Genomic DNA, 16,873 nt, shown 5'->3' on the forward strand with positions numbered 1-16,873 from the left:
TGCTCACTTTTAATTGGCTGGAAGCCTTTATGGCTCCTTTATGGCTGGTAATACAAGGAAGTGAAATTCAGCCGTTGGCCTTTTACAAGTCTAGACTGGACTTTGGTTTTACTTTTATTTTTCTCTAACACGAGGTGAAGCTGCACAAGACGCGTTCACTCTGCTGCACAGTTTGGATCAGCTGTTGCTTCTTCACAGGACAGATTCACAACTTCAGGACTTCAGGACCTTCAGGATCAGGACTTTTTTCTATCCAGTCCATCGGTATTCTCTCACTCTTTTGGAGTTAAGTGAACTGCTGATGGGGGACGATCACCAACAGGTGCCGGGAGGAGCCCAGCTCCACAGGAACACTTTGAGCAGACCAGTTCGGACCTTCAGGGTTAAGATGGTTCTGCTGGGCAGCTCTGGAGTGGGAAAGTCCAGTCTGGCACTGCGATTTGTCAAGGATGAGTTCAGGAACACATCACCGACTGTAGGCTGTGAGTTCATGACATAATAATGTTTATCTGGTTTATATAAGCTACAGTAAAATGATGGTTAGCTTTCTATAGCTTAGCAAAAAGATTAGAGGCAGAAACAGCTAATGTGGCTCTATCCAGAGATAGAGATGATAACTTTCTCTTATTAATATCTACCTATTTAAAACAAACAAAAATTAAAGTGTGAGCTGAATAACAACAAGATGTGGTTTCACAGAGAGGAAGGTAAAATACAACAAACAAGATAAAAATGTTAATAAGCTTTGTTTTGTGCTAGTAGGCATATTTCTTAACCTTTACCTCCTTCCCTCGTCTTTATGCTAAGCTAGGCTAACGTCTCCTGGCTGTAGCGAACACAAATTTGAGTCTAATCGATCCTCTCATTTAAATCTAATTTTTGCCCAAAATGCTGAACTTTAAATTTCTCATATTAAAAGGTCTATACCACTCTCACGTCTTCATATCTGAAGCTACAGTCAGGAGATGGTTAGCTTAGCTTAGCATAAAGACCGTAAGTGAAAACACTGAATTTGATTCTTTCTGAATAGAAAAAAAAGTCTTTAGCTCCTCTAAATGTTACTGATTGACAAGATCTCTTTAATCGAAACAAAAAAATCAAAGTATAAAATCAAAGCTGTTCTTTTGTAGGCAGTTATGTATCTGCAGAAACACTGTGGGTGGTCCCTGCTCAGGCCTGTGAAAGCTGACCAATCAGAGCAGATTGTGCTTTCTCAGGATTGTGCTCCTTAAAGAGCCAAAATACAATATTTAGCCCAGATGTCAGCAAACAACTATTGTTGTGTAGTAATGTGTTTTTATGGAGCTTCTCTGTTTTTTGTCCTTTGGACCTCGCTGTTTATAGACACGCCGTCCAGGATTGTCAAGTGGGCCTCTCTTCAGTTCAATCATTGACTGTTATATAGTCTTAAAAAAAACATTTTCCAGTAGACAACGAAAATAAAATTTGAACCTGATAGCGAACAGAATGTTGGACATTTAACATATATTGTCATTCATCATAGATTGATAAAATGATAATCTAGTAGTTTAACATCAGCAATTTAATTAACGTGTTCTGACTGACTGATTCTCAAATGTAGTAAAGTTTGATCCAGTCAGGGCAATCTGTAAAGGCTCAGCAGTGAACATGTTAATCCCTCTCTGGTGTCTCTGGCTGCTCCCTCAGGTGCCTACCTGACCCGGGTGGTCCATCTGAATCACGCCACCCTTCGCTTTGAGATCTGGGACACGGCCGGTCAGGAGAAATACCACAGCGTGACCCCACTTTACTACAGAGGAGCTCACGCTGCGCTGCTGGTCTACGACATCAGCAAAAGGGTAAAAGAAACAGACACCTGAACACGGAAACTACTTCTCTTATCTTGTATTATTATATAATCGTATTGTGTGTCTTTGTGCTTGTAGGAAACATTTATCAGAGCTCAGGTTTGGCTCAAAGAGCTCCAGACACATTACATTCCAGGATCGACGGTCATATGGCTGGTGGGCAACAAGGGAGATCTGGAAGAGGTTCGACAAGTCTCAGCACAGGTACAAAGACAAAATCAGCCTCCTTAACTTCAGTAAATACAGTCACATTTACTGTAGTCTTATTCTATGATATGCAATCCCTGGTTTCTTTCTATCATCGTGCAGGAAGGACAGAATCTGGCCGATGAGAAGGGATTACTCTTCACAGAGACATCAGCGCTGTCAGGGGAACAAATCAGTGAGCTGCTTCTGGATGTAGGTAAGTGAAGGTGCTGGATTCATACATACATGCACCAGTAGAGCGCAGTAGATACCAACACAAGGAGCAAATGTGGTTCCTCATGGTCTGTTTAAACATAGTTGGCAGGCTGTCAGAGTCTAAACTCCTAAATATCAGTGTGATGTGTTTGGTAACTGAGCTCCGATTCAGCCCACAGAGTGTACGAGTGCATCGGAGCGCAGCAGGGAGGTCTGTCGGAGTGGCAGGAGACACCGTTTGTGCATATGCATCATCGAAACACATCCAATCCTCTCGCATCCTGCTGCAAAGTCGGACCCTGACCCTCAGTGACTGTCAAAAAGCATTTTTCTGCCCGTCTTTGTCTGTATTCGTCGTTGTAGAGCTACTCGAGGCAACACGAGGGATCAAAACATCAAATATAAGGTTTGTAAATTCTGAAACTGGGCTTTAACTTCATGAGAAGAGGTTAAACAAGGATCTGATAATTCCTCTGTGGGTTTACGATGAACTCCCCCAGTCTCTGTTTGTACCAGATGTTGAACTGATACCAATTACTTTCATACACTGTTTCCTGCCTTTGTTTTTATGTATCAGTGATCAAACTGAGCGTGGATCCCCCAGGCAGCGTCCCGCTGAGTTAACACAACAGAGTCCGTGTCAGTGTTAATAAAGACGATGAGCATTTTGACGGTCTAACTGTTGTGAGTGTTCACACTCAGCACACTGTGGGGGAGTGACTTCATTTGGGGGAGCAGAGTCACAGAAGTGCTGAGGTGAAACATAAATGTGTCTGGCAGAGTTATTGTTTATACTTGATGTCACTCTGTGTCTGTACTTGGTTGATTGTACCAGTGAGATTGTTGTTTTTTAAAGAAACAAGTCAACATTTAGCAAAATATGGAATTTGGATACGTTAAGCTGGCCCGGATCAAGATCTTCTGACACCGCCAACATCTCCGTTACGACCAGATAATCTAACAGAATGAATGAATTAAAGGAGACATATTCTGATCATTGTCAGACTGATTATTTTTACTTTTGGTTACTACAAGAACAGGTTTATATGCTCTAACACTCAAAAAACACGTCAGTTTTCTCATTCTGTCTAGCTACAGTATCTGTCTGAAACACTCTGTTTTTGGCTCTTGTCTCTTTAAGACACCTCCTGCTGAATACCCAGTCTCCTCTGATTGGTCAGCTCACACATGCCTGAGCCAGAACAGCTAACAACACCAGCACAGCTGTATCAAATCAATTCTTACGAGCCAAACTATTTGCTAGGCGTAAATTATGCAGATGTGTGTGACATTGTGATGTAGTGTGATGTCACAAAGTTACAGAATTAAAGGCGGGACTACTGACGAGGCGTTTCAGGAGCAGTGTTCTCTGTGGGAGAGGGGAGCTTCTTTTGGTGCTGACTTTTTACCTTTTTAACTTTGAAGAACTTTTATAGCCTTACCCTAACCCAAGCTAGCCACACGAAGGCCGGTTGGGTCAACGACCCACATGTGTCCTTACGAATCTGTAAGGACACTCCCGCACTATGTAAGGACACTCCGGCACTATGTGAGGACATTCCCATACTCTGTTAGGACACTCCCACACGATGTAAGGACATTCCTGCACTAAGTAAGGACATTCCTGCACTAAGTAGGGGCATTCCCACTCACTGTCAGGACAGTCCCACACTCAGTTAGGGCACTCCTATACTCTGTTAGGACACTCCCAGACTATGTTATGACACTCCCACACTATGTAAGGACACCCCTGCACTAAGTAAGGACACTCCCACACTCTGTTAGGACACTCCCACACATGGTTTAAAGCCTGCTGCTCCCCTCCAGTTAGTTAGAACTGAAGAAGCCTCTTGGATGAGAGGTGAAACATGTTTAAGGAACTGAAGAATTGAAAAGTCCAGTCGCCTACGATACGGCACTTAGTATATTTCCATTCAGTAAAAGACTAAATGAACACCATTTACAGCTGCATGAATCCTTCTGTATTAACTCCACTGACCAGAGACTGTTGCTGTGGTGTGTTCTGTTCTGGTATAATTATTTGTAAATATGTGATACAAAGGAATGTGTTGGACTTTGGATTACACTTACTCTGCATGACAACACGCTCATAAATTACCAGAAATATTGTCCCAATGCTGCAGTATTGAAACGGTTCCACTGGTAAAATACTATTGATTTTTTTCATTTGGCCGGTTGAAGCCTCCGTATTAAACGACTTCTCTCCCCTGCAGTCAATCACTCGCTCTTTGCACAACAGGCTCTCATGTGCTCTCCATGCACACACATAGTTTTTCTCTGCAGGACGGCTCAAATGTGGACTTTTTACTGCCCATTGATTTAAAACATTGCTGAGATCTTGGATGATAATCGTCAGTGAAACAAAGCTTTTTTCTTGTGCTGATTGAAACCAAGATTCTGTGGGGCCCGAGGGCCTGCTGGGCCTCGTTGGACTCGGCAGAAACAAAGAATCACCTCACGCTGAGTAGATGAAATGGAGTCAGAATATAATGGAGGATGATTCTGTTGTAGAATGAGTCTATAAATCTTGTGAATAACAACCAACCATCAGATTGCGCAGATGTTGTGCGAGCGTGCTGAGGGATCTCATTATACTTTATTTCTTCAAGTTTTTCTTTCTTGAAAATATCTAAAGCATCAATCTTGATCTAATCAAATGGTAAGAAGTAATTTATGTATTGAAGGGGGCTTTAAAAGGGCACATCCACCAATTTTCCACATTTAAGTGTGTTTATAGGTCTTTTGGAGTTCTACTCATATGTGAACAGAGAAATAGAAAATTCAAACTAAACAAACATGATGTTAAAACATTAATAAACATCCAGTTTAAACTTTTCTGAGGTGTTGCAGAAATGTACTGAGCTTAACAATTATTCTGGTGATTGGGTTGTTTATGCCCTATTTACCTACTTATCAACTTGACAAGAATGCAATGCTATGTCAGAGCGGTTGCTGTTGGCTGTCACCCATAAAGGTCGCTGCAGCAATGCCTCTCCTCTCACTGCATCTAAAGTTTCTTTTAAAACTAGTGGATTCATGTAGATCAGGGCTGCCTTAAGTGGGAACTGTGGACCAAAGTCGGCCTGCAATATGGTCAAATTTAGCCCACTAGATGTGTTGATTGAAAGAAAGATAAAAAAGACTAAACAGTCATGGGTCAAACACAAAGTTTCCTGTGAGAAGGGGTAAATTGTGTTTGTTTTTCCAAGCTCATGAGCCATTTGTGTCATTACTGAGTAATAAATGTTGGTATCCCGAGAAAGCGAGATCATTTTCATTCACATCTCACGAAAACAAGCTTTAATATGAAGATGAATTAATCCCAAGACATTATAAGGTCGTCCCCTCTCATTACTTGTAGCCTAGATCAGCAGTGGAGGGATATTTACATGGCGCCTTGACAAGTGTAGCAGCTGTTTTAAGCAGAAAATGTCAGAGTGCACTTTAATATTCAGTGCATTAGTATGTACATCAATCAGACTTTATTCTGACTTTATTCTGTCACGTAGTCCATTTACAAAAGGAGCCTTTTCCATGACTGACTGACGTACAACACATTTTTATAGATCTGTTATGAGCAACAATATTAGCAAAATGCTTAAAACAATCCACAATATCATATTTGAGAAAACAACCAAATAATTTACATAATATTTACAGAGTCAAGTCATGCAATATGTCAGAAAACCCAGAGTCTAACTCCCCCTGGATCCAATATGAACATTGTGAAAGGAGAATACAGCAGATCTTCAGTCATCCACAGCGTTTTCTACTGTGTGATCCAAACGGTGCTTTTACTGTCAGCTGCTGGTCTGTAAACTCTGGCTGTGATGAAAGCCAGATGTTCGTTTCTCTTCGCGAGCCTTCGGCCAAATCTCCCCACAGGTCTGATCCCTCTGCCTGTGTACCAGGAGGCATCGATCCTTGGATCTGGACGACGAGGATGATGAACGGATGTCAGAAGGAGAAGACGAATCCCACATGTGAGTCACATAAATAAACTGTAGCGTGACGACAAACCGTGGAAGTCTGAGTGAGAACCAGAATGATTACATAACAATTTAAACAGGATTTAACAAGACTCCTTCTACTTCTTTATGATGGATGATTAATGATTAAAATATAATTTGGCTCAGTGATATTAATCAGATTAAAGGGCAATTCATCCAGATTAGAAAATACAAACATTTTCTTACTTAAAGGGACAGTTCACCTCTCTACCTGTAAAGCTATTTATCCATCTAGATGGTTTTGGTAGAAATGAAGCTTCTCGCAACAAGCTCTGTGGATTATTTTGATTAACCGGGTCATAACTTCTGGAAAGAGACAGGCAAACATCTCCACGACCACTATTTCCAAAACCCTGCAACAAACCTTGATGGATAAAAAAAAAACTGAAGGAACAAAGTCCAAAGTATACCGAAGCCCACAGAATAAGAGACTCTGATGACGATGCACATGTAGAAACGTTTTTCTTTTAGTAAAAGTTTGCGGTCTGAATATTAGAGAAAAAAAGGTTTCACAGTACATTTATAATAATTTCTTTATTGCAGCTAATGTTACATCATCTCCAGCTTCTTTGATCATTAAAAATGCATTTTCCAAAAGTTATTTTTCTTCATAAAAAAGTCTAATTTTAAAACCGACTGTCCTTCAGCTAACTGACTCTGACCTGTTGAAAAGTGGCTTTATAAAATAAACAGAAATAACTTTGGAAAATGTGAAGTCTATAATATAAAACTACTGTAATTAAATGAAAGTGACAGCCAATAAATTTAAGCAGTTTAAACATAATCCCAGGTGAACGCTCACCTCTGATGATGACGGATCCGTCTCGATGAGCTCCGCTGAGAGCTTGACTCAGTAACAACAGTAAGAAGACGCCACAGAGGACCGAACACGACCTCATGACAGCCGGACCTGCAGCGAGACCGCAGACATGAAGTCAGTCACGTTCAACACAGAATCAGTGGAGGAGGAAGTAAAAGTAGCAGTACCACAACACAAATATAAGCATCAAAATATACTTAAAGTACAATTATGATGATATATTTTACATTATTTTACTATAATTATTGATATGTTCCTATGTTACTTCAGCTGATAATAGTGGCGTCACTTGAAACTACATCATATTTCATTTTGTTTATTATATCTTGTATAATTAAGTAACTAAAGTTGGCAAATAAATGTAGTGAAGTTGGAAGTATACAATATTTGGTGCAGTTACAGTGTAAAGAGTAAAAGTTTATAAAAGTACATCAAAATTCTTCTTCAGTAAAGTACTTGAATAAAAACACCTCATTACTTTCCATCACTGCCAATAATAAAGTGTCACATGTCAGTGTGCAGCTGATATGATGGACCAACAGAGGAACCAGTAATGGAATGTAACTAAGTACATTTTCCCAATTACTTCCACCTCACTGCATTTTGAAGGCAAATATTGTAGTTTTTACTCCACTACATTTATTTGATACCTTCTTTAGCTACTCTACCAACGAAAATTAAAACCAACGATCAGATAAAAACACTGAATATTGTTATGTTCTTACAATACTTTTCCCAGTGGTTGACCCATAAAAAACAGCTTACACATGCATGTAAACGTATATAAATGTAACTTTTACTATCACTTTTTATACTTAAGTACATTTAATATCAGATACTTTAAGACTTTTACTCTAGCACTATTCGTACTGATGATTTTGACTCAAGTGTGACTTTTAGGTACTTTTTAAACACAACACAGAGAGTAGTGCTGCTGTAATACATTTATTTAAGTGTAATCTTATTCATCACGTCACAGCCTCAAAATTTATTCTATCACAGTCGCTGAATGGCAGAAAAGATATGTAAACTGCCCGAGCATGACAGAAGACAGAAGAAGGATCAGAGTCATGTATTCTGCACGTTGGATCACTCTTACACACATTTCTTCTATTCTCAGACTTTTCCTCTTCACTTCCTGGTTCAACTTTGGCTTTAATTCTGATCCAGAAATCATCAGAACTTAAAAGAATCGTAGAAATACTGAACAAATGACGACTTACTGTTGAACTGCAGAATGATCAAACTTCACAGGCTGCTTCACCGTCTTCAGGTGAGACTCAACAGGTGCAGGATTTTCCTTTTTTCTTTCTCTCTCTGTGTGAAACGACAGCTGTCTGTAAATCCCAGTGACTGGACACAATCCAGTAAACTAGTGAGAGCAGAAGAAGAAGAAGGAAGGTGTTGTCAGTGAGGGAGTTCTCACCTGCATCATCACTTTATACTCCAGCAGGAGGGGGCAGCGGTGTGCTGGTCTGCTGATGTCACAGCCAAGAACAATATGAACTATATTTTCTCATTGAGCTCACTGCAGCAGTGGCGTGCGCAGACTTTTTGAAGGGCAGGGGCGAAAAGAAGGGCACTTTAGCGCGCGTTTTGGCTCCCAAGAGGGCACTTTAGCGCGCGTTTTGGCTCCCAAGAGGGCACTTTAGAGCGTGTTTTGGCTCCCAAGAGGGCAGTTTATCATGTTTTAACCAGCCAAGGGGGCAGTTTAGTGTGTTTTGCCAACCAAGAGGGCACTTTAGCATGCCTTTTTGGCTCTCAGGAGGGCACTTTAGCGCGCGTTTTGGCTCTCAGGAGGGCACTTTAGCGTGCGTTTTGGCTCTCAGGAGGGCACTTTAGCGTGCGTTTTGGCTCTCAGGAGGGCACTTTAGCGCGCGTTTTGGCTCTCAGGAGGGCACTTTAGCGTGCGTTTTGGCTCTCAGGAGGGCACTTTAGCGCGCATTTTTCAACAATTGGGCCAAGAGGGGGGGCGACTGCCCCCCCGCCCCCTTGTGCACATCACTGCACTGCAGTGTGTTTGACCTGGTGAATACTGGAACGTGACAGAAGAACACGAACACGACCTCCAAATCCAAAAAGTTCTGGAGCAGTAATGAGGAGTTATTGTTGTTGGACGCTGTAAGAGAGTCAGAATTCAGACTGACGGAGGTCATTTGTTAGACTTTTTTATGACCATGGCAACATCGATCTGTATTAAGATCTTTGTTTTTCTTCTGTCTGTAAAAGCAGCCGCCTCTTTTAATGCCAAAATATTCATATACATATAAGATATTGTGTATTTCTGCTTTAATATTGTGATTACTTTCTAACAGATCTTGTTGTAACGACCTTGAAGGCGTCTGGCGAGTGCACACTGATGCATTCTGTGTATCTGAGGTAGAAACAGGACTTGACAAAACAACTCACAGCTAAGATTATATTATGTATCATATAAGAAGAGGACAGTGAGGTGATTCCACACAAAATGACCATAACAGGCTCGTCTGAAAGCTCTCAGCGGCTGCCAACAGTGTGTCAACGAGACAATAAATGCATGATTTGTTCAGGTTATGGTGAATCAAAAGTACAAAACGTTCCAGGAAGCTTTTGATAAAATGACAGTGAATTGTTTGGCTCTCACCGACGTTTCTTCCACGTTTTTTCTCCCTGTTTCCAGGTTTTTTTTTATTGTGTCTGGGAAGTTTTTCCTCCCTTGAATCGAGGGTCTCGGGACGGAGGATGTCGTTTAACTCTCCAGATTGTAAACCCAACTGAGGAAATGTGGTTGTGATTCTGGCTGCATAAATGAAACAGACTTGACTTGAAAATGTGAGTCATAGTTTGGTTTGAAGACCAATGAAACAAGTGTGAATAATTATAAATAATAAAATACGTTTATAATTGAACTGAGACCTGACTCAGTGTTGCTGCTGCAGGGGGTTTTATTCTCTCAGCAGCTGGATCTCAAACTGTATAACAAAATAAAACTGAATTGATTATCAATCGGTGACTTATCAAAGGAAAATCTGTGACCACAAGTCTGATGGATCTGATTTAAATCATCATATTCCTCATCAAACTGTTCAGTGTCTCTGTGCCCAACATTTGAATGTTTGTCCACTCTTTAATTCTGTTTGTTCCTTCAGTTTGTCACCTGTCTGTTTGTGCATTTCAAAATCAAATCATAATTCATAATCATAATTAAACCGTCTTCAAACAAAAAGTCAGACAATTGTGCTGTTGAAAGATTTGAAGAAAACTGTATTAAATAACAAGTTATGTTGCATTCGTCGATTTAGGAAATAAACCAAAAGTCCAAATTTTAGACGTATTTTCAAGTAAAATTTGAGTTCTCGTCTGGTATAGATGTTTCAGGTGTTTCAGGTGTTTCAGGTGTTTCCTTCTCAGCTTTAATGGCTGAATATAAAGAGACAGAGAAAATTCACAAGTTTATTATAAATATCGTTTATATATTGTACCATGAATACAAACACACATAAGGAAAGTGCATAGATGTCTGTATTTATTTGATTTACATTCATTGTTGTACCTTTAACTAACAACAATAGGCTTGCTATGATATCATTCAAATAATACAGCTGATTTTAACACAAAAATTAAACTACCACAAATTGATTCATAGTTTGACTGACTAACACAGAGAGGAAATATAATCTGAAACATTTTCATTTGTACCACAGAAGTTAATTCATAAAGTAAGAAAGAAAACATATGGATAAAGATTTGTGATCATCATAATTAAAGCAACATTACGCAACTTTTTGACTTTGAAATAACAATAATAGATGGTTAAGCTTCTTGTAACAAGATGACAAGACATGTTTACTTCAACATACAAGTTTTCAACACATGACATCGTGATGATGATGAGTTTTGTTTGTAGTCGGCACCTTTCGTCAAGCCTGACAAACTCTTACAGACCTGGGATTTGAGTTTATAACAGTAGTGTTGCACAAAATGCCAATTTCTACATAATGTTGCTTTAAATGATGATGTATATGAGACTTGTGGGTTAAAAAAATTAACCAAAAGTCCAAATTTAAGACGTTTTTCCAAACGAAATACGAGTTCACATCTGTAAAGCCTTATAAATATGATTTAGTCGACTGATTACGTAGAAGAAAAGAAAAAAGATGGAATATGCTTAAAGCTGTTATTGGTGTCAATATATAAAGATAAATAAAAGTTAACTACATATATCAGATACATTGTGCACCAATGCATAAACACAGGGAACATTTAAAAATGTCTATATTAATTAGATTTATATACATCCAGATTTCTCAAACTAAACACATTTTACAATACATGTAATGTTTCTTCTAGTGAGAGGAGCTAAGATAATTAACGAAGACATAAAAAGAAAGAAAAAGTATTTCAATCAGCTTTTGGATTGGCTGACTACTTGTGCAAGAAAGAAAGCATAATTTAAAATGTAGTTTTCATTTGTACCATGTGAACATCTGAATAAATCACTACAGATTTTAGATTAGCACATGTGAACACTTCTGCACATTAAGGTGAAGTGATTAACTTGCAGATTAACGTATATTAGTTATACGTACATCAGTATGCAGGTCCAGCAGAGTTAGTGCCTGTCATGATGTGTAACATTCAACAGCTACTGTAAATATAAATATAGTTTGGATCTAGCCCTGTAAAATAACAACAATAATAATCACAAAAAACAAGGAAACAGTTTACAAAATAAATGTGAGTGCTCCCGTCCTCTCAACAGCGTCATGAATTATAAATATGAATCTCTTTCGTCTCACAGACTGTGAGAACATCACATGATGCTCAGCCGCCTCCTCACGAGCCCTGAGTCATTACTGGCTTCTGCAGAGAGAGAGAGAAACAGACACAATGATTGGCTGTTCGATCGATAATTAATCAATCATAACATGCTCAGATCGGGTTAATTAAACCATTGTTAGTCATGAAATCATTAATAGCAACTCAGACAAAAGAGGAACGACGGCAGGTCTGTAATCTGTCGGATTTAGAAACACGTCGATGATTCGTGAATCGTTTGTTATCGTGAGACGTGATGGAGAAAAGACACTAACAGGAAACTCAGAACAGATTCAAAGAACAAAAATAATCATCTTTCAAACGATTGGTGTTCATTGGTTTTGAAATCAAAATTAAAAACATTAATAACCTCGCACTGTGTGAAGTGGTTCTGAAGCAAATAGTGATAATCAAAAGACAAAAAGGACTTCTGGACTCGGCTCCGACACATTTGGCTTCCACATGAATTAAAGCTTCAGAGCTGCAGAAAGAGTCTCATTCAGCTGAAACCATTTCTTTTTAAACAAAACATTCACTCATTATATTTCACGGCTATGTCTCAAACCTTTATCACTAACATTTAACGACTTCAGTCTTTAGAAATCTTGGCTGTTGAGACAAAGACACCCCTTCAGTCAAATCTGTGTGATGCAACAGCACACGTGTTTTAAATGGTAGGTTATTAAAGATCGCAGCAACTTTTCATTTTCATTGTTTTCTTCCCTCTCAGATAATTCAGCCTCTAATGGTGCTTTTGGCAGCACTTCTTTATTTAAACACTGAAGCATGTGCACATATTTCTTAGTTTCAATATGTGTGTAAACAGTGAATTAACTTGTTTAAAATAGTTTGAAATAACTTGAAACTCTGAGTCCAGCTGGCACATGTGGCGCACATTTTCAGTAATGCAACAAGTGCACAGAATTTGTTAGTTGACTGAAAAAGAAGAAGCAGGAATCAAATCAAACGCAATTATTTCAAACCACCACAAAGTCTGATTGGACACCTGATGCCAGAAGAAGACAAAGCCCAGTGTAACCAGGTAACGAAGAGTTCATTTCCAACGACAGGCTCACTCAATAGTGCCGCGCTCTTATTTGCTTATTTCAACACCACTCTTATGTCCATCTGTTAGATATGAAGCTCAAGCCAGCAGCTAATTAGCTTAGCTTAGCATAAAGAATGTAAACAGAGGGAAACAGTAAGCCTGGCGCACAGACTTAAGAGTGGCATCAATCTTCTCATTAGTGTATTTTTATATCAGACTATCTTTAAATTAAATATCCTTCAGGTGTAATTTGTAGAATATGGCCAGTTTTTGATTTGCAGCATGTCACCAGAGTACCTGACAACTGCTACTCCACACTATCCTTGGGTATATCTACCGTTAGCTAGTTAGCTCATAGCTCAGTTAATCAGCAGCCGGAGTTTGGCTGGACTGGGACCTCAATCACCACAGGAAACAGGATTTGGGCAGCCTGATGTGACAGTAAATGAGGCCGGACACTGGACTGGGCCTGAACATGGCCTCCGAGACCAACTCAGGGAATATGGAGGTGATTTACAGCAGCTCTGACACAGTCTATGACTGACAGAATGCCATGGATGTCATGCTAACTGGCTACGTAGATGTATTTGACATTTCATCAACACTGTTGTGTCCTCTTCTTTTATTTAAAGTGAAACTCTGACCAGAAAGCAACCGAGGCTTTATTAATGATTGAATATGAGTCAAACCTTCGTGTAAAAGCATAATTATGACGAAAGAGGCACTTTTAAGATTGACCGCATTTTCGTTTTTGGCTCAAACTCATTTTCAATGGGAGTGCTACGGGCACTTTTACACTAGCATCAAAATCTCTCTGTTTAAAACAGTAAGAAGTCTCGACACAACATGAAACTTTGCTCGTAGTATCACCAGGGTCTCTACACATGAACACGAGCATTGAGAACATTGTTTGTGCACACAGAGTTTACTAAAAAGAAGGTTTTTTTTATGTCGCACTCGAGGATCAACACTTTCTGTCTGCCATGACGGCGGCGCACCGGAGATGCTACTGCTAACGTGAGTTGTTTAAAAAACTTATTTTAAGCAAACTCTGTGTACACAAACAATGTTCTCAGTGCTCGTGTTCATGTGAAATGAAACTACGGTAAATCTTAAAAGAGCCTCTTTCGTCGTAATTATGCTTTTACATGAAGGTTTTACTCATATTCAATCACTAATAAAGCCTCGGTTGCTTTCTGGGGAGAGTTTCACTTTAAAGAATCATTTTTGGACCTTTTTAAAACCAAAATTCTGGCCATATCTCACAAATTGCTCCTTTGAGACAGAACAATCGAAGATCAGACATTTTCTTTTAGTTTTCCTATGAGTTCTAATGATAAGCTTTTTCATTTTGTTTCAATTGAAGTGGAACTGAACTCTTCTTTGCACCCAGCACCGTTGAGGGGGGGTCATACCGCCGAGGTAGCCCTGGGGGTGGGCTTGGCCACCGGGTTCCTCTGAGTCAGGGAGCCCCTGTAGAGGGAGTTCCTCACAAACCTGTCCACCTGGTCTGGAAACATATTGTACATGCACATCATACTCTCTCGTTTTAAACTTAGCAGATTGTGGTTTCATATTTCACTTCGTTGTCAGGTATGTTACTACTTGAGTTCTCAGCAGCATGACAAGAATAAAACTCTGAAAATTGTTCAGTTTAACTACTTTTCTCCTCAGATTATTCCACCATTTATAGCTCAGTGTGCCTGTGGGAATCCTGCGTGTTGAGAATCCAAGTATGTGATGTACAGATGGGAAAAGTGAAGCTGCAGCACAATAGGACACACTGTTTTCTAGCTCTCAAAACGGATCATCATGTTCTCCGAGTTTAACAAGGTTAAGATGTTTTTGAGTCATTGACAAGGCCCCGGGGATCAGGCTCAAGGGCAGCAGTGTCGGCTCTTACTTGTGGGAAAGTTGTGGGAAAGTCTTCTTGCTTGGATCGGGATCGCAGACTGGAAGAAGACAACAAGTCACTGAGTCAAGCAGGAAGATTAAATTTTCCCTATGAGTATCTCTGCTTCCTGTGCACTCTGACTCCGAAACTCTGGATTTAAAAATAAAATCAAGTGTAATTAAATGTCTTTACCCTTCGTCGTCTGTCCACTGGCATCCCGGCAGCGTTCAGGGCAGCGATCCTGTTCTCTATGTAAGAAACCTTCAGAGTGAAAAGAGAGAACGTGACTCTGCGCACTTCTGCTGTTTCTGTCTCTTCAGAATGAATTGAATATGTCAGCTGAGCTCTGATCAGCCTCGGTCTTCTTGTCTTACCTCACTCTGGGCGCTCTGGACGTTGGCCGCAGCTTGTGCCACCTGGCCCTCCAGCTCCACCAGTATGGCTGTTGAGCCTCTGAAGCTCTCCTTCGATCCCTCCTCCAGAGGGCGCCACTTCCTCTCCGGGCTCTCCGTTGAGACGTTCGTCTGCCAGAGACAAATTCAAAAAATGTTTTTCCATCAAGGCTATTTTATGCTTTTAATAGAGCATCAATAGTCGAGAGAAGATGGAAGATGGTGACTCCGAGACCTCCAGGAACCCTGATCACACTCTTTATAAATAATTTAAAGTCCTGTCTTTTCACAAATGTGCCATTTGAGGGATTTCAATATGCTCTTTATTCCTTTTTTCTTCATGAACCACATCACTTTATTTAGCGTCCATGTAAACGTGTTGGAACCTCTGATCAGACTGATTTCAGTTGCAGAAAACTGAAAACATGTTGTCCGTGTAATCGCAGCTCGCAAAAGCTTTTTTCTGTCTGATTAAAAGCAGAACAGAAAACACGCTGACCTTCGTCCTCCTCGGGCGTAATGGAAACAAAACAGTCAGCTTTACAAGTTTGGGCCTTATCAGGTTCTGACTTCAGAGGAGTGTGTAGTAACGTGACCCTTTAAAAACTTCGGAGAGGGGAAATGCAGTTTGAACAGGACGGTGGTAGTTATGTAAGAAAACCACAGTGTCTTTGCTCTCCTGAGCGCTGTGGCTCTGTGACTTTAGAGGGGAAGAAACAGTTCAGACCTCTAAGAAGCAGCTTTTTTTCTAGCCAACTCTGCATTTCAGAAAATGTGGGATTGATGGCTGCAGAGGAAAAATAAACGCTCGGGCTGAGTGGCCTGATTTACGACTACAGTGTGTGCTTGAACTGGATTCCAGAAGAGGTGGTATGGAGTTTCCTGAGCCAGGCTGTTTGTTAAAGCACAGAATGTGCAGCGATCCAGATGTGCAGCAGAATGAGTGTTTCTAATGAACTCTCTGGCATCAAATGAAGTGTTAATACAAAGAATTGTGTCTCCCTCTGCTGATGTTTGCTCTTTCAGTGCTACCTTCTCAGGGTGAGTCTGCTGAGGCGGCTCCTCCTCCAGTCTGGAGACGGTGATGCTGGATCTGGATGTGGGTCTGGTAGGCAGTCTGGAGGGTTTGGTTTCCACCTCTGGCCTGCCGGAGCCCTCCTCGTCGGAGCTCAGGCTGTGGTCGCTGATGTTGTCCGTCATCTCGTGCAGCTTCTGTCTCAGCTGCTGCTCCTCCAAGTCCACCTCCTCCCACTGAGGGAGAGGAGAGGAGCTGGTGGGAGTCGGAGGAGCCTGGTTGGGTTTAGAGGAACAGAGGAGAGAATATGTGGCTGAGAAAAACGTAGTGTGTGTCTTTGTTTGAGTGAAGGCAGGCGATGTGATGGTGCTTCTGGGTGTTTCCAAGAAAGAGAAACGGATGAAAGTGTGCTGGCGGCCTCGGACAGAAGCTCCAAACTTTTTCTTCAGTCATTATCTAGAAGAAGTTTTACAGTAGCGCACGCTTTTTTGACTTTGACAAGCAGTTTTTAGCTTTAGCCTCGTTTCCACCCAAAGTAACTGGAGCTTCTTGTTCATTAAACAAACTTAAAGCGTCATTTTGTTTTCTGTGTTTCCACCAAGGTGTAAAGACAAACATAGGTTTGGCAAATTATTCCGATGATAT

General features: G+C 40.4%; 2 protein-coding genes across 4 annotated transcripts in view; one reads left to right on the plus strand and one right to left on the minus strand.

Annotated features, from left to right (window-relative positions):
- LOC115587631 (ras-related protein Rab-17) lies at positions 1-3,225 on the plus strand. Its single transcript, XM_030427554.1, has 5 exons — positions 1-482; positions 1,669-1,820; positions 1,908-2,033; positions 2,139-2,232; positions 2,404-3,225. Exons 1-5 carry the CDS (start codon positions 302-304, stop codon positions 2,532-2,534), a joined length of 684 nt encoding a protein of 227 aa, XP_030283414.1. The 5' UTR covers positions 1-301; the 3' UTR covers positions 2,535-3,225.
- A 7,275-nt stretch (positions 3,226-10,500) lies between these two features.
- The window catches only part of mlphb (melanophilin b), a 40,809-nt gene continuing 34,436 nt past the window's right edge, over positions 10,501-16,873 (minus strand). For 2 of the 3 annotated variants that reach the window (XM_030427393.1, XM_030427392.1), the window contains exons 10-15: positions 16,246-16,503; positions 15,196-15,345; positions 15,014-15,082; positions 14,831-14,879; positions 14,343-14,437; positions 10,501-11,924 (exon numbers count right to left, since the gene is read on the minus strand). In XM_030427393.1, the coding sequence (XP_030283253.1) occupies positions 11,898-11,924; positions 14,343-14,437; positions 14,831-14,879; positions 15,014-15,082; positions 15,196-15,345; positions 16,246-16,503 (648 nt within the window). In that variant the 3' untranslated portion in view covers positions 10,501-11,897. The remainder of the gene's footprint in view (positions 11,925-14,342; positions 14,438-14,830; positions 14,880-15,013; positions 15,083-15,195; positions 15,346-16,245; positions 16,504-16,873) is intronic. The other variant, XM_030427394.1, reaches the window with a different exon arrangement.

Source organism: Sparus aurata, chromosome 9 (assembly GCF_900880675.1).
Source record: "Sparus aurata chromosome 9, fSpaAur1.1, whole genome shotgun sequence".
NCBI lineage: Eukaryota > Metazoa > Chordata > Actinopteri > Spariformes > Sparidae > Sparus > Sparus aurata.

Coding starts and splice junctions, on each gene's coding strand:
- LOC115587631 (XM_030427554.1), top strand. CDS start 302: ATGGGGGACGATCACCAACAGGTGCCGGGAGGAGCCCAGCTCCACAGG. Junction 483..1,668: donor CACATCACCGACTGTAGGCT/GTGAGTTCATGA, acceptor CTGCTCCCTCAG/GTGCCTACCTGACCCGGGTG. Junction 1,821..1,907: donor TCTACGACATCAGCAAAAGG/GTAAAAGAAACA, acceptor TTGTGCTTGTAG/GAAACATTTATCAGAGCTCA.